The following is a 23202-nucleotide window of genomic DNA, read 5'->3' on the forward strand; positions in this document are numbered from 1 at the left end:
GTGTGGGGAGATAGCTCATTGTGGTTTTGATTTGTATTTCCAGGATGATTAGTGATGTTGCGCAACTTTTCATGTACTTTTTAGTCATTTGAAAGTCTCCTATGGAAAAAAAATGTCTATTCATGTTCTAAGCCCATTTTTTAAATTGAGTTATTCAGTTTTTGCCATTGAGTTGTTTAAGTTGTATATTTTACATATAAAACCTCTATTAGGACATGTAGTTTCGGAGAAGGCAATGGCAACCCACTCCAGTACTCTTGCCTGGAAAATCCCATGGATGGAGGAGCTTGGTAGGCTGCAGTCCATGGGGTCGCTAAGAGTCAGACACGACTGAGCGACTTCACTTTCACTTTTCACTTTTATGCATTGGAGAAGGAAATGGCAACCCACTCCAGCGTTCTTGCCTGGAGAATCCCAGAGATGGGGGATCCTGGTGGGCTGCCGCCTATGGGGTCGCACAGAGTCGGACTCGACTGAAGCGACTTAGCAGCAGCAGCAGCAGGACATGTGGTTTGCCAAATGTGTTTCCCATTCAGTAAGTAATATTTTAATTTTGCTGATGGTTTCCTTTGCTATACAGAAGCGTTTCAGGTTGGTGTTGTGCCATTTGTTTAATTTTGCTTTTTTTTTGTCTTTGTTGTTAGTGGCAAATACAAAAAAATCATCACCAAGATTAATGTCAAGGAGCTTATTGCCTATATTTTCTTCCATGATTTCAGGTCTTACATCCAAGTCTTTAATAATTTTGAGTTGATTTTCCTGTGTAGTGTTAGTAGTTAGTTACTCTATTTCACGTGGCTGTCAGTTTTCTCAATACTGCTGCTGCTGCTGCTAAGTCGCTTCAGTCGTGTCCGACTCTGTGTGACCCCATGGACTACAGCCCACCAGGTTCCTCCGTCCATGGGATTTTCCAGGCAAGAGTACTGAAGTGGGTTGCCATTGCCTTCTCCAATGCATGAAAGTGAAAAGTGAAAGTGAAGTCGCTCAATACTACTTGCATGGAATAATTTTTTTTAATCCCTTCACTTTAAGCCTATGTATGTCCTAAAGTTGAAATGCATCTCTTGTAGGCAGCATATAGTTGGGGCTTTTTCTTTTTATTCCTCTTCTTTTTCAATCTATTAGGCCACTCTGTGTTTTTTGATTGGAGAATTTAGTCCATTTACATTTCCAGCAATTATTGGTAGGCATGGACTCCATATTGCCGTTTTGTTAATTGTTTCTGTCTGTCTTGACCTTCCTTTTTTCCTTTCTTCCTCTGTTCATTTCCTTTGTGATTAGATGGTTTCTATCATGATATGCTTAGATTTGTTTCCTTTTGTATATGTACTATAGGTTTTGTTGTGTGGTTATTATGAAGCTTATATGAAACATCTTATAGTAGTGTATTTAAAGCTGGCAACAACTTAACTTTGAATGTATGCAAGCACTCTATATTTCTACATTCCCCCACCTTTTATATTTTTGATGTCACCATTTACATATTTTTATGTTGTGTATACATTAACAAATTATTGTATTTATAGTTATTTTTAATACTTTGTATTTTAACCTTTATACTAGAATTCTGGATGATTTACCTACCACCACTATATCAGAATAGTCTGGATTTTCCTACATATTTACCTTAACCATTGAGTTTTATATTTTCAAATATTTTCGTATTATTAATTAGAGTCCTTTCACTTTAACTTGAAGAATTCCCTTTGACATTTATTATAAAGTGAAAGTTGTTCAGTTGTGTCCGACTCTTTGCAACCCCATGGACTATAGAGTCCGTGGATACTCCAGGCCAGAATACTGGAGTGGGTAGGCTTTGCCTTCTTCAGGAGATTGTCCCAACCCAGGGTTCAAACCCAGGTCTCCCACATTACAGGCAGATTCTTTACCAGCTGAGCCATAAGGGAAGCCCAAGAATACTGGAGTGGGTAGCCTATCTCTTTTCCAGTGAATCTTTCCACCCAAGAATTGAACCAGGGTCTCCTGCATTGCAAGCAGATTCTTTTACCAACTGAGCTATCAGGACAGAAATAAAGCTATCAGGGAAAAGATCTATTGGTGATGAACTCTTTCCAGTTTTATTTGTCTGGGAAACTTTTTATCTCTCATTTAATTCTGAATGACAGTTTTTCTAGGTGGAGTATTCTTGGTTGGAAGCTTTTATCCTAAGCACTTTAAATGTATCTTCTCACTCCCTCTGGACAGCAAAGTTTCTGCTGGAAAATTTCTTCATAGTATTGCAGGGATTGCCTTATGTGTAAAAAGTTGCTTTTGTTTAACTGTTTTTACAGCAAAAGAGACCCAGATGTATAGAACAGTCTTTTGGACTCTGTGGGAGAGGGAGGGGGGATGATTTGGGAGAATGGCATTGAAACATGTATAATATCATATAAGAAATGAATTGCCAGTCCAGGTTCAATGCAGGATACAGGAAGCTTGGGGCTGGTGCACTGGGATGACCCAGAGGGATGGTATGGGGAGGAAGGTGGGAGGGGGGTTCAGGATTGGGAACACATGTACACCCATGGCATATTCATATTGATGTATGGCAAAACCAATACAATCTTGTAAAGTAATTAGCCTCTAATAAAATAAATAAATTTAAAATTTAAAAAATCACTCTTTGTCTTTAACGTGAAAGTGAAGTCGCTCAGTCATGTCCTACTCTGAGACCCCATGGACTGTAGCCATTCAGGCTCCTCCATCCATGGGATTTTCCAGGCAAGAGTGCTGGAGTGGATTGCCATTTTTGACAACTTAATTGTAATGTGTCTCAGTGTTGGTCTTTTTCAGTTCAGTTCAGTCACTCAGTTGTGTCCGACTGTTTGCGACCCCATGAATCACAGCACGCTGGGGCTCGCTGTCCATCACCAACTCCCGGAGTTTACCCAAACTCACGTCCATCGAGTCGGTGATGCCATCCAGCCATCTCATCCTCTGTCGTCCGCTTCTCCTCCTGCCCCCAATCCCTCCCAGCATCAGGGTCTTTACCAATGAGTCAACTCTTTGCATGAGGTGTCCAAAGTATTGGAGTTTCAGCTTTAGCATCAGTCCTTCCAAAGAACACCCAGGACTGATCTCCTTCAGAATGGACTGGTTGGATCTCCTTGCAGTCCAAGGGACTCTCAAGAGTCTTCTCCAACACCACACTTCAAAAGCATCAATTCTTCGGCACTCAGCTTTCTTCATAGTCCAACTCTCACATCCATACATGACCACTGGAAAAACCATAGCCTTGACTAGACGGACCTTGTTGGCAAAGTAATGTCTCTGCTTTTGAATATGCTATCTAGGTTGGTCATAACCCTCCTTCCAAGGAGTAAGCATCTTTTAATTTCATGGCTGCAATCACCATCCGCCATGATTTTGGAGCCCCAAAAACTAAAGTCTGACACTGTTTCCGCTATTTCCCCATCTATTTCCCATGAAATGATGGGACCAGATGCCATGATTTAGTTTTCTGAAGTTGAGCTTTAAGCCAACTTTTTAACTCTCCTCTTTCACTTTCATCAAGAGGCTTTTTAGTTACTCTTCACTTTCTGCCATAAGGGTGGTGTCATCTGCATATCTGAGGTTATTGATATTTCTCCCAGAAATCTTGATTCCAGCTTGTGTTTCTTCGAGCCCAGCATTTCTCATGATGCATTCTGTATATAAGTTCAATAAGCAGGGTGACAATATATAGCCTTGACGTACTCCTTTTCCTATTTGGAACCAGTCTGGTTTTCCATGTCGAGTTCTAACTGTTGCTTCCTGACCTGCATACAAATTTCTCAAGAGGCAGGTCAGGTGGTCTGGTATTCCCATCTCTTTCAGAATTTTCCATAGTTTATTGTGATCCACACAGTCAAAGGCTTTGGCATAGTCAATAAAGCAGAAATAGATGTTTTTCTGAAACTCTCTGGCTTTTTTGATGATCCAACAGATGTTGGCAATTTGATCTCTGGTTCCTCTGCCTTTTCTAAAACCAGCTTGAACATCTGGAAGTTCACGGTTCACGTATTGCTAAAGCCTGGCTTGGAGAATTCTGAGCATTACTTTACTAGCGTGTGAGATAGGTGCAATTGTGTGGTAGTTTGAGCATTCTTTGGCATTGCCTTTCTTTGGGATTGGAATGAAAACTGACCTTTTCCTGTGGCCACTGCTGAGTTTTCCAAATTTGCTGGCATATTGAGTGCAGCAATTTCACAACATCATCTTTCAGGATTTGAAATAGCTCAACTGGAATTCCATCACCTCCACTAGCTTTGTTCGTAGTGATGCTTTCTAAGGCCCACTTGACTTCACATTCCAGGATGTCTGGCTCTAGGTGAGTGATCACACCATTGTGATTATCTTGGTCATGAAGATCTTTTTTGTACAGTTCTTCTGTGTATTCTTGCCACCTCTTCCTGATATCTTCTGCTTCTGTTGGGTCCATACCATTTCTGTCCTTTACTGAGCCCATCTTTGCATGTAATGTTCCCTTGGTATCTCTGATTTTCTTGAAGGGATCTCTAGTCTTTCCCATTCTGTTGTTTTCCTCTGTTTCTTTGCATTGATTGCTGAGGAAGGCTTTCTTATCTCTCCTTGCTATTCTTTAGAACTCTGCATTCAGATGCTTATATCTTTCCTTTTCTCCTTTGCTTTTCGCTTCTCTTCTTTTCACAGCTATTTGTAAGGCCTCCTCAGACAGCCATTTTGCTTTTTTGCATTTCTTTTCCATGAGAATGGTCTTGATCCCTGTCTCCTGTATAATGTCATGAACCTCCATCCATAGTTCATCAGGCACTCTATCTATCAAATCTAGTCCCTTAAATCTATTTCTCACTTCCACTGTATAATCATAAGGGATTTGATTTAGGTCATACCTCAATGGCCTAGTGGTTTTCCCTACTTTCTTCAATTTAAGTCTGAATTTGGCAATAATCTCTTTAGATTCACTGTATTTGGTACTCCTTATGCTTCCTGGATCTAGATGTCTGTTTCTTTCTCCAAGGTAGAAGGCAATGGCAACCCGCTCCAGTACTCTTGCCTGGAAAATCCCATGGAAGGTGGAGCCTGGTAGGCTTCAGTCCATGGGGTCTCGAAGAGTCAGACACGACTGAGCGACTTCACTTTCACTTTTCACTTTCACGCATTGGAGAAGGAAATGGCAACCCACTCCAGTGTTCTTGCCTGGAGAATCCCAGGGACAGCAGAGCGTGGTGGGCTGCCATCTATGGCGTCGCACAGAGTCGGACACAACTGAAGTGACTTAGCAGCAGTAGCAGCAGCAGGGCAATTATCAGCCATTGTGCTGTGCTGTGCTGTGCTAAGTTGCTTCAGTCGTGCCTGACTCTTTGTGACCCTATGGACCATAGCCCACCAGCTCCTCTGTCCATGGGATTCTACAGGCAGAAATACAGGTGTGGGTTGCCATGCACTTGTCCTGGGAAGGACCACTGGGAAGCTTTTGGTCCATCATTTCTTCAAGTACTCTTTACGTCTCTTTATCTCACTCCTCTCCTAGGACTCCCATTATTCAGACTGGATAACCACAAGCTTGTTGATTATTTATTTTACTTAATCAAATTCAGTTTTTGGCTTCTCCAGTGAAGTTTTCCTTTCAATTATTATAATGTTTAACTCCAGAATTTTATTTTTAAAATAATTTCTATCTTTTTATTAATAGTCTCTATTTAGTGAGCAATTATTTCATAACTTTCTTTTCATTCTTTAGACACTTTCCCCTTTAAGTTCTTTAAACATCTTTAACATAGCTGGTTTCAAAAGACTTTGTCCAGTAAGCCAAAGATGTGACTTGTTCAGGAAAAATTTGTACTGGCTGCTTCTTTTCTTGGTATGGGTCATATTTTCATGTTTCTTTGAATTTCTTGTAATTTTCACTGAAAAATATGTATTTAAAATAATAAAAGAAGCAACATTGGAAATAAGTTTATTTCCACTCAACAAGGTTTGATTTTGTTGCTGTTTGTTGTTGTTGCCTTGTTTAGTAATTTTCCCTCATAAATTCTATAAAGTACATATTCTTTCTCATGCGCAGTTACTGAATTCTCTACCCAGTTAGTTTAGTGGTCAGCTAGTGATGTAACGTATTTCCTTAGTGCCTAGAATGAATAAGTTTTCTGGGTTTTACTGAGGGGCTCTGTCTGAAGACATGTCTTCAACATTCATACATGAAGTTTAAAACTCTACCTTAGCCTTCACTTCCTGTTTGTGCAGACTGTCAAGGTCAGCCAGAGGTGAAAATGTAGAGACTTTTCAGATCTTCCATGGGCATGCACATAGTCCTGGGCATGCACACACTCCAGTGCATGTCTGTGGCCTTCTAGATTCCCAGGAATAGGTCGGTGCTTCTTAAAGTTCCCTATGGACATTTTACTCCACAGTCTTTCCTTTTAGCTTTTTCATTAGCTTATTGTTTCCCTAAAATGTTATCCCTGCTTCAGGCAGCTATACTGTTAGATTATTGCCACTGTTAATTTTTGACAAATTCCCCCAAGGAAAATGCTGTTTACATTGGATGAGCTCTGAGTTAGTTCAAATTAAGGCAGGTTCTGCCAAGTGAGGTTTTCCAGGGAACTGTCAGAGATCAAATAATGGAAATTCTCTGAGAATGTGACTTGGAAAGAACCCCAATCCCATTCTGACTTTCCCAGTGTCTTCTTGGTTTCTGGTCTTCAGTGTGATTTTGAGGCTTTTGGCTTTTAAGGCAATCACAGAGCTAGGGATAAGACTATGGGATTAGGACAAGTTAAAACATCATGAAGCTCACTTTCCTTACTGAGAGTCAGTCATTTTTCTTGAATAAATACTTCCTGGACTGTTACAAGCTGTTGGTTAACTTTCAGTGTTCTGAAAAAGTTGATTTGAAAAAAAATTAGTGTTCTTATTGCTTTTGTAGGAGAGAGGATTTTCAAGGGTTCTTCCTCTGCCATTCATTATGATGTCACTTGAAACCTCCTTTTTTAAATTAAATGTTTTTTCTTTTATGTTGCTAAATATTTTTTAAAAAATTCTTGGCAGTGGATATGTAGAAACTTTGTTTTCAACTGTAGATAACTATGTTTTCCTATAAATAAAATGAATGATTCACATTCATCAAAATATATCCCATATATATTGAAATGGCTATCATCTGTGAAATATATTTTAAAATAAAATATGAAATGATGCAACGAAAATAGTCAGCAAGGTCCCAGTCATGTGGGATGCAGGCATGTGGTTAGGTATAGGGCAAGATTCAGATGCCCAGATCATGCCATGACTTTGCCCTCCACTCTCATTAAGATCTTGAAAGATCTTACCCTCTGGACTTTTAGATTCCTTATCTGTAAAATGGACTAACAGTAGTACTAACTTAATAAGATAGTTGTAAAATGTTAGTGAGATCATGTTTGTAAAGCCCAAAGCAAAATATCTGGTAGAAATAGCTTAAATATAGTTTAAGTTGTTATTATTTAAAATTCTATAAATTTATGATAAAATACAGTACTGGCACTGAAGCGATCTTTGACTGGGTATGCTAGATGCTGTAGCAGCCTTTCTGTTTCCTGTCTTCTTTTTGTACAGTCCTATACATAACAGCTGGATTAATATTTTTATAGTGCGTGCATCATTCTGCTGCCTAAAAATCTAAGTCTCCTGCCATTACCCTAAATACCCTAAATACCAGTCTCCTGCCATCTGCAGTGAGACCTAACTCAAGGCTTTTTTCACCCATTGACCAGATTCATCCAGCCAAACTGAGCTATCTATCAATGCTATTCATTTACCCCAATAGATTGCCTTATCTACCTACCTAACTACCTACCTACCTACCTGCCTTTCTATCTATTTCATATCTTATTACTATAAACCAGACATGAATTCCATGCATCTGTGAACCACCTCTATGCTTCCCTGTTTCTTTATTTTTTTTTATTCTTCCTAATCTCCGAATTATTTTCTATTCTTTCTACTTGAAATCTCATGCTCCCTAATATTTTTAAATTCTGTTTCTTGCATGCTTCCTTTAAATAGCTTCCCCTAAAACAAATCTTCTCCCTGTTTGACATGTCAGTACCTTTTTATATTTATTTTCTTTTCTAATACATTTCTTTACATGCTCAACTCATTCCTATTCACTGAACCATAACCTTCTTGAGGTATTCTGTGTTCTCCTCATCTTTGTATATCCTAAAGTGAGTTGTCCAGTGGTTATACACAAATGATGCCTAAAAAATCATATTTTCAGAATGGAAACAAATTCTTAGAAGACAAATGTTCACCCTTTGAAATTCTTCCCCTTAAGTGGAGATAGTGGGATGATTTTCATTGCTCTTGATATCAACACAATCATTATAAAAATGTTTTCAACTACTTAAATATATTGCCATCTTGTTTATTCTTTTGTACTTTGTAGGTTCCTCTCTGGTTACCATTGAAAGTGCTGCTGAATTGAGTTTCCTGTCATATCGAGTTGAGCCACTTCAAAGCAAAACCAATTTTTGGATAGGATTGTACAGAAATGTTGAAGGTAATTTTTGCACCATGATTTTTGAATCATAAATATTTCAAAATGTTGAAATATTTCAAAGTGTTTCAAATTTGTTTCAAAACAAGTTTTCAGTTCTAGAAAATCTTGCTTTAATTAATGATTAATTTGTGAAACATTTGAAAATTCAAACTCATAGTTTCATTTGAGATAAGAACTGAATATTTAAGTGACTCACACATTAGGCTATCTTAAAAGTTGCTAAAAGGAATATCCACTGTTGCTAAGTTAAAGACAAATATTTTTAAAAATTTTATTAAAATTTTTTCTATCTTTTGCTATTAAAAAAAATTAGGGGGAGATAACTTTACATATATATACTAATTAGGAATAAATTTTCAACTGAAATTACATAAGAAACATAATTCTAAGTTTCCTTTCCTCTATTAACTAATTATTATTATCTTGCCTATTAAAACTCTTAAGTGTAAATAGCTATTGATTGTGGTGTAAAATAACATGCTTAGAAATTTCACATGAATAAGTTGAATTTATTTTAAGGGGGATTATTTTTAACTTGTAATTTTTTTGGCTTCCTCTGATAATCAGGAATGTGGGTGTGGATAAACAACAACCCACTCTCCTTTGTCAACTGGAAAACAGGTGATCCCTCTGGTGAAAGAAATGATTGTGTCACTTTATATGCATCTTCTGGATTATGGAGTAATATTCACTGTTCTTCCTACAAAGGATACATTTGTAAAAGACCAAAAAGTAAGTAAGAATTTGTCCTATGGTACATATGTTTCTAGGCTCCCTTTTCTTGCAAATATGAAGATGTTAGGTGTGGAATTACAATGTGATTACAGGTTCCTTATAAACTGTCCCTCTTTATAAGCAAGAAATCTAGTCTGCCATGATGATTAGTTCTGTCTGTCGCTTTGAGTGAGCACAAAACTTCCTGCTTAATTGAAGTAATAATTTTGGTATATGAATACACATGTGTGAAATATCCATACACATGGATTTGTGAAGTTGGGAGAAGTTTGGAGATCTAGCCTTATGGTGTATGAGAATAAGAGATAAAATATGTACCTTGACCAAACAAGAAGTGGACAGTGGGGAGGAATGAGAATTTATTAAGAAATAAATCATGTAAGACCAATTAAGTTTCCTCCTGAGATTGAATGGCAGGCCATGTCAGGACAGGGATTGGGGGAGTTAATAGTATTATGTGCCCATGATATGATATTACCTGGACATTCACAATAGTTTTATGCCATTCTACTTCACATAGTATCTTTGCCATGAGATAAAATTAATTAGATAATAGATTTAAATAAATGAACTAAATAAAGTAATACTCCATCCCCAGTGGTTTTATTATTTTGTTGTTGTTGTTCAGTTGCTAGGTTGCGTTTGAGTCCTTGTGACCCCATGGACTGTAGCATGCCAGGCTCCTCTGTCCTCCACTGTCTCCCAGAATTTGCTGAAATTCATTTCCACTGAGTCGGTGATGCTAGTTCTTCATTTGTTGACAACTCTGTTCTAAGATACTGTACCCTTTAGTGCAGTGTTGGATTCCTTGTTTTATTTTTCATTCAAATGCCTTGTAATATCTTATGCTTCAGTGAGCCATTTTCAAAACCACTAGCCTAGAATACATTATTTTATGGGTAGATTGGATAGATTTTTGTGGTATAAGTGGCTCAAATGCAACTGGGTGTTTTTTTTTTCCTGTTTTCAGATCTTCCAGTCTATTTAAACTCACCATGCAGCTGTAGGTTGCATTTATAGGAAGATAGATAGCTAAAATCTGTATATATACATACAGATTTTATCTATCTGCCCATCTATCTGTTTATTGTCTATATATATCATGAAAGTAAAAGTGAAGTCACTCAGTTGTGTCTGACTCTTTGCGACCCCATGGACTGTAGCCTACCAGGCTCCTCTGTCCATGGGATTTTCCAGGCAAGAGTACTGGAGTGGATTGCCGTTTCCTTCTCCAGGGATCTTCCCAACTCAGGGATCGAAACCAGGTCTCCCGCATTGTAGATAGACGCTTTACCGTCTGAGCCACCAGGGAAAGAACCTGATATATGATATATATCATATATCACCATAAATCAAACATGAATAATTTTATGTATTTGTAAACCAAATAATGCTCACTATCTGCATGCAATTATCATGGGTCTTTATAACTATTTAATTATTTTGTTATTTTACAAACAGTTGTTGATGCTGAACCTACGCATACATTAATTACAACAAAAGGTAAGATCATCATGAACTTTTAAGTTCCATATTAGCAATACATTGATACAGTGTGTTTGCTTTAAAAACCATAATTTTCCCTTCCTACACCCATTACACTCTCTAGCCTTTGTCGTTAGGGCACCGATCACTCTTGAATGATATTCTAGAAAAGCCGGTCTTGGAGTCAGTTTGGTGTTTTTATCCCAGGTCCTGTTGTTGTTGTTGAGTCACTCAGTTGTGTCTGACTCTTTATGACTACATGGACTGTAGTCTGCCAGGCTCCTCTGTCCATGGGATTCTCCAGGCAAGAACTCTAGATCTTACTGAGGACACTAACTGCTTTGTTACACTAATTGCCCTATGAGAACCCAGGGAAGAAATTTCTCTTAGGAATCCCTATGATTTCTTTGTTTTCTTTTTTTTTAAGCAATATTTAAAATTTTAGCTTTATGGACAGTTTGAATGAATGAGGAACTGACCTCCTTCACTTATGTTGTTTGCTGCCAAAAAAAAGTAAAAGTGAGATGTGTGGCTTGCCTCCATCTCTCTTAACTTCCTACGTGCTGTTAACTAATACTCATGTGTTCAAATTTCCACTATTCGTTTTCTTTTTTCCCTAATTTTCCCCCTTGGTTGTTATTATTGTCACTGCTTTTACTATTCCATTTATCTTCATATGATGTATGTGTAAGCAGCCTTCAATTATTTTTAAAAGGTATAAATATTTTAAAATATCATACTAGCCTACTGCTGCATAGATACATGAGATACTCTTGCAACTGAATAGTCATCTGAACATTTGAATTTATCATCCACGAAATTCTATATTCGTGTCCTAAATTTCTGTTTGGGAAATGTCACTGGACAGGAAATTCATGCATTTTAGTTTTTCTAAGACAGTTGTACTGTTCTCCATGGCACTTTACTCTCTGCCTCCCTCCGCTTACCTTTTTTTAAAATATATTTACTTATTTATAGCTGATCCAAGGAAGATGGAACCTTCTAAACCGTCTTCCAGTGCAACAGGAGTAGTGGTCATCGTGGTGCTCCTGATTATAATGGGTGCTGGCTTCGCTGTGTACTTCTTTTATAAGAAAAGACGTGTGCATTTGCCTCGAGAGGACGCTTTTGAGAACACTCTGTATTTTAACAGTGGATCAAGTCCAGGAACTAATGATACAAAAGATCTCATGGGAAACATTGAACAGAATGAACATGCGGCCATCTAGTATCATGGTATGATTTAGGTATATTTGAATTTCATAAAATTATAACTAAAATGGTAAGGTCTTTTGTTTTGTTCAATGTGATTATTTCCTTTCAAATTATAATAGTACTGTATTACGCTGGTCTGTCTTTTTTCCTTTGCCGAGTGGAAGAAATAAGTGCTCCTTTTTAAGCCTGGCAAGATATTTTCACAAAAGAGGGATAATGACATTGACTACAATGTTTAAGAAGATCTTAGATGAATATACAGCATTAGTGTATAGCTCATGTCAACTGCATTCAAATACAAGAACCCCAGAAGCAACCAGCTAAGTGTCCTGAAATCATTTAAGGAGATTCCAAAGACTTGTTACCCATGAGATAGTTATTTGATAATTAGAAGACCATTTTAAAAGTCAAGTACATATAACCTCAGGTGACACAAAAATTTAGTCACCTTTTTCCTTATACCCATCTTGATTTTTTTAATTCCAGTTATTCAGAATTGTATTTGTACATGTGCAGAAAGAAAAAGGCAGCTGAGAATTTTGTCTGCCCCAAGCAAGATTTTCCAGGCTGAACATTACAAATGTGTTCTTTGTCCTGTTTTATGTATATCAGGAATGCAAAGATTTGAAATAAAAATGTAAATTTGCATAACTGTATGTAGTTAGATAATGTGAAATAAACATCAAAGACAAGGTGTATTTTTAATAGATTTGTATTTTGGTGATCTTAGTAAGTGTAAATTTTCTTTTAACTGAGATTTATTTATCCATTTACTTTACATTTTACTTGGAAAATTAATGATATTATCAGTAGAGGAATTTTTAAAATTAAGCTCTTAATGTATTTGGAAAACATAGATTGCTAAAACACTGTGCATAAAATGAATTTTTTGCTATAATGACTTGGCCTATTTCTCTGGATCTTTCCCCTGTAACACTGACTGATCTCAGAACACAACAGTTGAAGGCATTGTTCCCTAATTGGGAATTAGGTTTCTAAGGATCTTTTCCTCACTTTAACAATTCCTTTTTGCTCAAAAACTTTTCCTCAGATGAAGCTTTGTGTACACTGTAAAATATATCAGAGGTGTCGCATCTACCCCGATATCATATTTCCAACTCATCCTTGCCTTTCCCAAGGGGTTACTCACAAGCAGAAGTTCCTTACCTGAAGTCCCTAAACAGGGATCCTTAAATGGCATTAAGGGGTCTACGAAGACCCTCAAATTGTTTGCAAAATGTTGTCTCCATTTGTGTTTATACCTTTTTTTTTTTTTCCTGGGAAGAAAATAGCTAGATTTTCAAGAAAGTCCACGACTCACAAAAGACTAACAGGACTTCCCTAGTGGTCCAGTGGTTAAGACTTTGAGCTCCTAATGCAGGGGGCCCGAGTTTGATCCCTGGTCAGGAAACCAGATCTTGCGAGGTGAAACTAAAGATCCCATGTGCTGCAGCCAAAAAAACAAGAGAGAGACTAAGAAGCAGCATATTGATTAGTAAGAAGGAGTTTGCAATACCCCAACTTAATGAGGTTGTAAGCTAAGCTAAGCTAAGTCACTTCAGTCGTGTCCGACTCTTAGCGACCCCATGGACTGCAGCCTACCAGGCTCCTCTGTCCATGGGATTTTCCAGGCAAGAGTACTGGAGTGGGGTGCCCTTGCCTTCTCCAAATGAGGTTGTAAGAGGTGGGCAATTGTGAGAAAGCTTTCTGGGAACAAACGACTTTCTCTCGTGCCTTGGACAGGAGAAAACAAATTGCTTTTATTTTCTTGGTAAGAACAAAGCATGTTCCATTTGAGGACGTTTCGATGGAAACAATGGCTACAGTGTCATAGCAGTGTGTGGTTAATTATACTGAAAAAACTTTATATATGTATTTTTTTTTCTTTCAAGACACAAGAGAAACAAGAGAGAATTAGAAATATGGAAGAGGAGAAATATAAGAGTGAGCATGATTTACAAATTCTTTACACAAGTCATTTTCTTTAGAATTCAGAGCTACATTTTCACAGAAAGTATTTTGGACTTCAGACATTTGTCTCATACTTAAATGTCTTATCCTTTCAAGAAACTGTCTGTATCAGTAGGATGCTGAATACACCTCACATTATCCACTCAAACATACAATCAAATAGATGTCATCTGTATCTACGTATGTACTCAAACTCAGTAACGTATTAAGCATGGGGTGGGGGCGGGTAGAGAAGTTTTCTAAAATGGAGAAGAGCAGTTTTGTTCGCTTTTTACATTTATTTTTGGTTTTGGTGGTTGTAGTCCATTTGTTTTTTTTTTTTTAAACCAAAAATTCTTTCTGGGGATTAAATGTTTAAGTGCTCTCCACACTGGCTTTGCACTTGTTTTCATCAGAATTCAGCAGTCAGAAGATTCTTAAAGGATATTTTTTTCCCCCAGTTGAACTCAAAACAATATGAAGAGTCTTTGACTTGATCTCTAAAGATAAAGATGATATCTCTAGAGACTGGGAATGTCTTGATGCGTCTATTTTCAGTGTTCACTTGGGCATCTGTTTGTGTATTTACCTATTTGTTCATCACATACACCATCAGCATCTCATACATATCCCAGGTGTTGAGCTAGGTCTTGGAGATTCAAATGTGGGTGAGAAGCTGTGCTGGTCCATGAGAAGAAGTACACAGTCTAATGGAGGTCCAGGCACACAATCATTTTGGAGGGATTTTTTTTTTGATGTATAGTTGATGCATGCTATTATATAAATTACAGGTGTACAGTATAGTGGCTTGCGATTTTTGAAAATTATTCTCCATTTATAATTATTATAAAATATTGACCATATTCCCAATATTGTACAATATAATCTTTACAGCTTATTTTATGCCTAGTGGTTTATACCTCTTAATCCCCTACCCTTGTTGCCCCTCTCACCCCACTGGTAACTACTGAAGTGAAGTGAAGTCAGTCGTGTCTGACTCTATGACCCCATATAAAATGCATGGAATTCTCCAGACCAGAATACTGGAGTGGGTAGCCTTTCCCTTCTCCAGGGAATCTCCCCAGGGATCGAACCCAGGTCTCCTGCATTGGAGGCGAATTCTTTACCAGCTGAGTCACAAGGGAAGTCCAAGAATACCAGAGTGGGTAGCCTATCCCTTCTCCAGCTGATCTTCTCAACCCAGGAATTGAACTGGGGTCTCCTGAATTGCAGAAGGATTCTTTACCAACTGATCCATCACCATTAATTTGTTCTTAATGTCTGTGAGTCTGCTTTGTTTTTGTTCTATTCACTAGTTTGTTGTATATTTTAGATTCCATGTATGAGTGATATTGTACAGTATTTGTCTTTCTATACCTGACTTATTACTTAGAATATGGATTTAGACCCTCCAAGTCCACCTGCTGCTGCTGCTGCTGCTGCTGCTGTTGCTTCAGTCGTATCCGACTCTGTGCGACCCCATAGACAGCAGCCCAAAAGGCTCCACCGTCCTTGGGATTCTCCAGGCAAGTCCACCTATGTTGCTGCAAATGGCAAAATTTTGTTCTTTCTTATGGCCGAACAACATTGGGTTGTATATATACCACGTCTTCTTCACCCATTCATCTGTTGACTTCCATATCTTGGCAATTGTAAATAATGCTGGTATGAACATTGGGGTACAGGTATCTTTTTAATTAATGTTTTCTCTTTTGGGGGGGATATATACCCAGGAGTGGAATTGCTGGGTCATATGGTAGTTCTATTTCAGTTTTTTGAGAAACCTCCATACTGTTTTTACACCGACTGAATCAGTTTACATTCCCAGCAACAATGTGTGAAGGTTCCATTTGCACTGCATCCTTGCCAATGCTGCGTTCTTTTCGATCATGACCATGCTGACAGATGTGAGGTGATATCTCATTGTGACTTTGATTCGCATTTCCCTGATGATTAGTGACACCGAGCATCTTTTCATGTGACTGTTGGCCATCTGTATTTCCTGTTTGGAAAACTGTATACTCAGGTTTCTGCCCATTTTTCATTTGAGTTTTTTTTGATGTTGAGTTGTATGAGCTTCCAAAATCATTTTTAACATAATCTAGTTCTTAAAGACACTGTCTCTGAATACAGTCACATTCTGAGGTTCTGTGTTAGGGCTTCAACATATGAATTGGAGAGGAAGGCACAATTCAGCCTGTAGCATGCTTCTACAACACTTTTTTTTTTTTTTTCCACTGATCATCATATTTGCAGGGTTCTCCAGACAGTGAAACTAAAAGGTCTATCTATACATCTATTTATCAATTATCTATATCTGTATATCTATCTATGTATCATCTATCTCTCATTTATCAATTACCTACCATCAGTCTATGTTATTATTTTCTACTGATTCTATTTCTTTGAATCCAACTGATATGCCATTCTTATACTGACATCACTGGTTATATTATTTGTAAATATATTATTCCACTAAACCCAAACTACATATATTCCAAATTCAATGTTCATTTACCCTGGTTCTCAAAAATGCTCATGGTCTTTCCAGCAGGACTTAATACAAGAGAAAGTTTGACAGGGGCGTAGTTGAAATAGACAGTCTGAATCTATTATGGTTACAATCTCTTATTTCTGCAGATTTAAGAAACACGACCACATGAAAATATTTCCATGGTCCCTCCCAGGGGTTTGGAAGGGACCCATGTGAGTGAGGGGCCCCAAAGGTTAATAAGCTTTATTTGTTTCATTATAGAACAACTCTTAGTATCAGGAACAGCTTCTGATAGGTGGAGACTGAGCAGAGCCTGATGAGATGATAGAATCTTGAGGTGTAAGGAAGGAAGGTAGGAATGGATGCCAGAGAGAGGAAGAACTTGGGCAAAGCCACTGAGATAAGAAACAGCTTGTTGTCATTAAGTAGTGTTCTTACCTGGAGAATCCCAGGGAGGGGAAGCCTGGTTGCCTGCCGTCTATGGGGTCGCACAGAGTCGGACACGACTGAAGCGACGCAGCAGCAGCAGGAAAGTGAGATGCACGTGGCAGGGGCTGGAGTTTAGGAATTGCCTCAAATACTGACAGGAAGTCATCTTCTGTGTGGTCCTCCCTACACCTGACCTAAATTCAGAGCATCCTGATATCATGTCAGACGCTACCCACCTGACCTGACCAAGGAAACGACCTAACTACTACTTTGCCTTAAAACACAAATAATCAAAGCTGTATGTGTGACATGGCTTAACGTAGGAAGGCCTTCAGAAATAACACTTCTTTTTGACTGAGACACTCAAATTTGGGGCCATTAAGTTACTGTAGTAAACTTAGTAAGCATTAGGATCAGAGAGAAAAGGGTGAATTGGGAGAGTAGCACTGACATATCTACACTGCCATGTGTAAAACAGAGAGCTAGTGGGAAGCTGCTGCACAGCACTGGGAGCCCAGCTCCGTGCTTTGTGACGACCTGGAGGGCTGGGATGGGGTGGTTGGAGGGAGGCTCAAGAAAGAGGGGATATGTGTATACATAGAGCTGATTCACATTGTTCTACAGCAGAAACTAGCACAACATTGTAAAGCAATTATACTCCAACAAGAAAATAATAAAATTAAAAATAAATAAAAACAGTCTCCCCCTTACCAAAAAAAAAAAAAAAGAATTAGGCTCAGATATACCCCCACCCCACGACTTAGATTATATAACTACGGGATGCATAGAACAATTATTGGCTTGTCTCTATAACAAAATTAAAAGTAGAAAATTCTATCTTAATTATAGAAACCTTTGTATTATTGAGAATATAAACCACCTACATTTTTGAGAATTTATCTTCTGCAAATAACTTAAGAAAACTCTGTTGTATTGGCTGTAAATGGGTGTTTCAACACTGATTGCATATGGTAAACACCTGAGCCCCACTCCAGGCCCATGAAACTAGAACCCGGGGTGGGACTCATGCATTGGCTTGACTAGCAAAACAGAACAAACAGATAAGAACTCCCTGGGTGATTCATGAAGTTCGTGGTGACAAAATGATGTTAAATAGTACTTCCATGCAGAGAAGGCAATGGCACCCCACTCCAGTACTCTTGCCTGGAAAATCCCATGGACAGAGGAGCCTGGTAGGCTGCAGTCCATGGGGTCGCTAAGAGTCGGACACAACTGAGCGACTTCCCTTTCACTTTTCACTTTCATGCATTGGAGAAGGAAATGGCAACCCACTCCAGTGTTCCTGCCTGAAGAATCCCAGGGACGGTGGAGCCTGATGGGCTGCCGTCTATGGGGTCGCACAGAGTCCGACATGACTGAAGCGACTTAGCAGCAGCAGCAGCAGCAGCAGCAGTACATCCATGAAGGTTAATTATTCAGGATTCCCTATGAGGTCTAAATTCTTGAAAATATGAATATAGTAATGTCACTCACAATTATGGAAGATCAGTTAGTAAATTTTCTGATGTAGAAAAGCTACCCTCAATATAGTTTTATTTCTTAATTTTCTTTTTAATTTATTAACAAAGAGAGGATATGATCCAAAATAATAGCATCATAATGAGTCTTTTTTGGAGAAGGCAATGGCACCCCACTCCAGTACTCTTGCCTGGAAAATCCCATGGACGGAGGAGCTTGGTGGGCTGCAGTCCATGGGGTCGCACAGAGTCGGACACGACCGAGCGACTTCACTTTGACTTTTCCTTTCATGCATTGGAGAAGGAAATGGCAACCCACTCCAGTGTTCTTGCCTGGAGAATCCCAGGGACGGGGGAGCCTGGTGGGCTGCCCTCTGTGGGGTCACACAGTCGGATGCCGGGGACCAGCCCCGGCTGAACCAGGGTATTCGAAGGAGAGACGGCGTAGGCGAAGATCAGGAAACAATTGCTTAATTAAATGTTAATTAAAGATATAAAGAGTAATAGAATGAAGATAGCTCAGTAGGAAAATTCAGTGAAGAAAAGAGGCTGAAATGAAGATAGCTCAGTGAAGAAATTCAGTGGAGAAAAGAGGCTGAATAATTCAGCCAGAAGGTAAGAGAAAGAACGACATGGTGAGACCAAGTTTCGGTGAACAAGGCCCGCACTTTATTTTTCAAAGTAGTTTTTATACCTTAAGTTATGCACAGAGGATAATGGGGGAAGGGGTAGAGTCTTGCAGCAAACCAGGCTTTCTTCCTGCAAACTTATCATATGCAAAAGCTTAGGTGATTTGCATTATCTTCTGGCCCGGAGGCCTGTGAACATTTTAAGACCTTTTCTTCAGAAAACTTATTTTTCTCTAAAGGTGATTGGTCAGGAGCCACCCTCCAAAAGCATTAGATAAAGTTGCATTCCTACAGAGCAAAGGTGTGGTGGGCTACAACAAGAAAAAGAATTAACTCAAGGGTCCCAGGTTACAAACATTAAAGCTACTGTTTACACCAACTATATTAATCAATACACTGCCAGGGACACAGCAAGTAAGGGATATGGAAACTTAGCAGCAAACATTGGCCCAACAAGTGAAAATCCCTTCACCAATACAATTTCTAATCAATCTTTTAACTACTCAAAAGAATCTGTGTTTAGACAGTTTAGAACATCTCCTGCCTCTCACAGTTGGGAGGCTCCGAACAATCAATGAGGCCGGAAAAACCTATTCAGGCAGGCTAGAGGATTTCCAAAGGAGTTTGTAGGTTAAACACTGTCACACCCAGGAATTATTAACTGGAGCTGTAAGCTAACTTTTTTCAGAGAGGTAGTGGGGGACAGCCCCCCGTAAAGTCAGAGGTGTAGGTGAAAGCACAAAGCAGAAAGTAGGCAGACTCTGGTTTTGGGGGTATATGCTCGAGAATTTCCAGGGGGACTCCTGAAGCTCGATCCCGCCTTTGCGTATGCCGAGCCTCCTTCCTCATGACCTTTGTCATGGGCGGAGTTCCTCACGCTGGCTACCGGCAGTGATAGAATTTCCAGTTGAGCTATTCCAGATCCTGAAAAGTGCTGCACTCAATATGCAATATGCACTCAATATGCAATATGCCGGCTCCCGGCAGTCGGACACGACTGAAGCGACTTAGCAACAGCAGCAGCAATGTGTCTTTTTATACTTCTGGTTTTTCTCATTGTGTCCAACTATCAAATGAGAAAATTTCCTCAAAACAATATTTTGGATTTTAGATGTTATCATGAAAATGTTTTAGGAGACTTCTTACACTGGAAATGTTGCCCAAACCTCTCAACAACATAGCAGGAACACATATTTTGGTATTAGAATTTCCTTAGCATTTTGTAAATAATGTTTTTCATTTAGAAGGGAACACTGACAGGCAACTTTTTTCAACAAAAGGTGACACTGACATTGGAAAGGCTTTCTGAGCTGGCTGGAGATCCTGGCTGTGCTGTGGGACCTTTAAAATGCTCAAGTTATTCATGGCAGGTCTGCTCAGTTAGGGTTTGGCAAAGACTGTTGATCTCATTCAATTTGCTCTGCGGGTTTGAGTTAACCCTTCTCCTTGTGGGTCTGGTTACAGCTCACATACAAACAGTTCTCTATGAAACAAAGTTCAAGAAACCTGTGATGCTACCATGTTCTTTTTTCTGTTGACTTAATTTTATTTTTCTTCAAGGGCAGGAAAGTTCAAAACTGCCTGGGCTTGCTCCTAATTCAGGGTTTTGGCAGGGGTTCTCAAACTTTGATGGGCATAAGAGTCTCTCAGAGAGCTCATTTAAAATAGAGAGTCCTCTGGGCCCCTGCTTGTGATTCTGACTAAGTAGATGTGGGTCCAGTCCTGGAATCTGCATTTCAACAAGCATCCCAGGGGATTCTGATGCCCTCAGGATGTGATTTTGATGAGTAATCTATTCTGGAATCATTTTTATGTGAAGGTATCATTTTCCCCAAAGCTATTATGAATTTCAAATAATCCACGAGGTCAAAGCCATATAACCAAACAGCATGGAAGTTAATGAAAACTGCAGTTTTTCAATTCTTTCTATTAATCAGAAATTGTTGGTGCTAAAATCCACTTCTTTACTTCTTTTCTGAACTCCCTTATACTCTCTGCTATGGACTGAATATACACAGTCCCCCTACCAAATCCATATAGGTTGAGACCTAACCCCCAAAGTGATAGTACTTGGAGGTAAGGTCTCTGGGAGGTGATTGGGTCATGAAAGCAGAACCCCTATGAATGGATTAGCTAGTGCCCTTATGAAAGAGATCCCACAAAGGGAAGACCATCTTCTATTAACTAGGAAGCTGGTTGTCACCAGACACTGAATCTGTTGGCACCTCAGTCTTGGACTTCCCAGCCTCCATAACTGTGAGGAATGAATTTCTGTTGTTTATAAGCCACCATGTATCTTGTTATAGAAGCCCAAATGAATTAAGATATTCTCCCAAGGCTGCAGCATTCTTATAATCCCTTCCACAATCACCATGAATGAGGATGTGTGAGTTGACAATTTGCCTCTCTTATCCAGTCTTAGACTACAAACTCCAGGAGGGGAAAGGCCTGACATTATGTGAACCTGGGCAGATCCCTAGATCTTTGGGAAAAGAACCATTTCTCTGTGTTGTCGGTAATAACAAAACTGTTTATCACCATAGAGACTCTCACTTCATGGAAACATCAGTCTCCCTTGGTCAGTTTGCTCATCTTCTAAAAGGGAGTGAATGGGAACCTTCTCACGCTCAGGACCATCTTAACTCTATAATCCAGTTGTGCTGTCTTGAGATGTGAGAGAGCAGGAGAAACCTCATCAACTTCTTTGAGAAAAATTGCCATCCATATTTCAAAGAAGATCCTGTCTGTTTTCCTCCAGTTTTCTGGAAATCAGAGTAACACTTGGCTCTAAAGGTCACAGGGAAACTGATGAAGTCCCTTTCAAATGCCAGGCCCAGTGGCAGGCAATCAAATGCATTCCAGCTGCTCCTGGAGTGTGTTCTGCTTACTGCTATGTGCCACCCTGGGGGTTAACTTCCCAACTCAGGGCCTGACTCTTGAACTGGTGTGGATCCAGGAGGAGGATCTGAAGTCTCCAGTGGAGAAGAAAAGAGGGTATTGGATTGACAGTGCCTAGGAATCTACTTCTCCAAATGGGAGAGTTCATTCACCTGGCAAGGTTTGACTCCCTCCAGGAAATACCGGGCTACAGGATGGGCTAAACCTGTCCAGTCTATGCGTTTGTGTTATTGATCTCTGGTCTCATAATAAAATGTCGTTATTTTCTCCGGACTTGTCCAGGCTTCTATCTGGGCCTTTGCTGCCGTGTGTCCATAGGCTGTAACTAGAGACGGATTACTTAAGAACTATTTTTGTTGGAAGTCTGTTCCCATATACTGGGCACCCCGCCAGCCCCCTACCTGTGCTGTGAGCCACCTCTCCTTATGAACCACAGCCTGGCCAGATACACCTGTGCTCATATCAAGTCCCTACGGTGGATGCATCACAAAGCAGGTACTGGGACTCCCACTTTTGAAACCGAGCAGGACCCCAGGGTCCTTGCCCCTCTCCCCACAGTGTCCTCAGCCTGCCTTTCATCTGTGGTAAAATTTCAGCCAAAGATTCAAAGTTTAATCAGAGAAGTGAGAAAATGCAGAAAAAAAGGAAAATAATCAAAGGAGATCAAATAGTAATAATGTCATTAAGTATAGTTAAGAACATTTAATTCCTTCTCAAGGGCTGTATATACTATTCTGAGCCATATCCCATGAGCTGTCTTATAGATACTGAAACCCCCACCAAGTGGAAGAAGTTAACTACATGGTGACCAGTCTCTAGCCATGACAAAAGTTGCCGAAGTTCCAAGGATTGGCCTCAAGGAAATGGAAACTGATCAACCTCGGAACTGAAGATTAACTGTACTTAAAACAATCAAGATGATGCTGGTCAGACCACCAATGACCAATTTCAAGATGACTGTCAGAGCTGACTGTGCTATTCCTGCGTGTAGCCCCTTCCCTCCAGCTATAAAAACTCTTGCCCACTGATTATGGAGGAGGCGTGGGCAGTCAGTCTTTGGACAGACATCTGTCCCACACTCTCCGGTTGCCAGCATCCAAAATAAAGCAAGCTTTCCTTTCCACCAGTCTGGCCTTTTTTTTGGCTTTTGAGGGCTGAGCAGCTAGTCCTGGGTTCAGTAACACTTTGACTATCCACAGGGCCACGCCCTACCCAGCAAAAACACCCAAGCCAAACTTGCAGAGCTTGAAGGAAGCAGACCCAGTTTGGGACCTCAGCCTGAGCAGCTGACAAGGACTCTGCTGCCAAGTGACAGAGAATCTGGCACAACCTCCAAGGGGCCTCAGCCAACTGGAACTTGTGTAGTCACCGTGTTCCCCGGAGCTCATC

General features: G+C 39.5%; 1 protein-coding gene across 1 annotated transcript in view; it reads left to right on the forward strand.

Moving 5' to 3' along the window:
* MRC1 (mannose receptor C-type 1) overlaps positions 1-22934 on the forward strand; it is a 124070-nt gene extending 101136 nt beyond the window's left edge. Inside the window, exons 27-31 of the mRNA XM_070800891.1 lie at positions 8387-8500; positions 9068-9232; positions 10697-10738; positions 11699-18901; positions 21459-22934. Of these exons, the coding sequence (XP_070656992.1) occupies positions 8387-8500; positions 9068-9232; positions 10697-10738; positions 11699-11949 (572 nt within the window). The 3' untranslated portion in view covers positions 11950-18901; positions 21459-22934. The remainder of the gene's footprint in view (positions 1-8386; positions 8501-9067; positions 9233-10696; positions 10739-11698; positions 18902-21458) is intronic.
* The last annotated feature ends 268 nt before the right edge of the window (positions 22935-23202 follow it).

The sequence above is a fragment of the Bos indicus genome, chromosome 13, assembly GCF_029378745.1.
Source record: "Bos indicus isolate NIAB-ARS_2022 breed Sahiwal x Tharparkar chromosome 13, NIAB-ARS_B.indTharparkar_mat_pri_1.0, whole genome shotgun sequence".
Taxonomy (NCBI): domain Eukaryota; kingdom Metazoa; phylum Chordata; class Mammalia; order Artiodactyla; family Bovidae; genus Bos; species Bos indicus.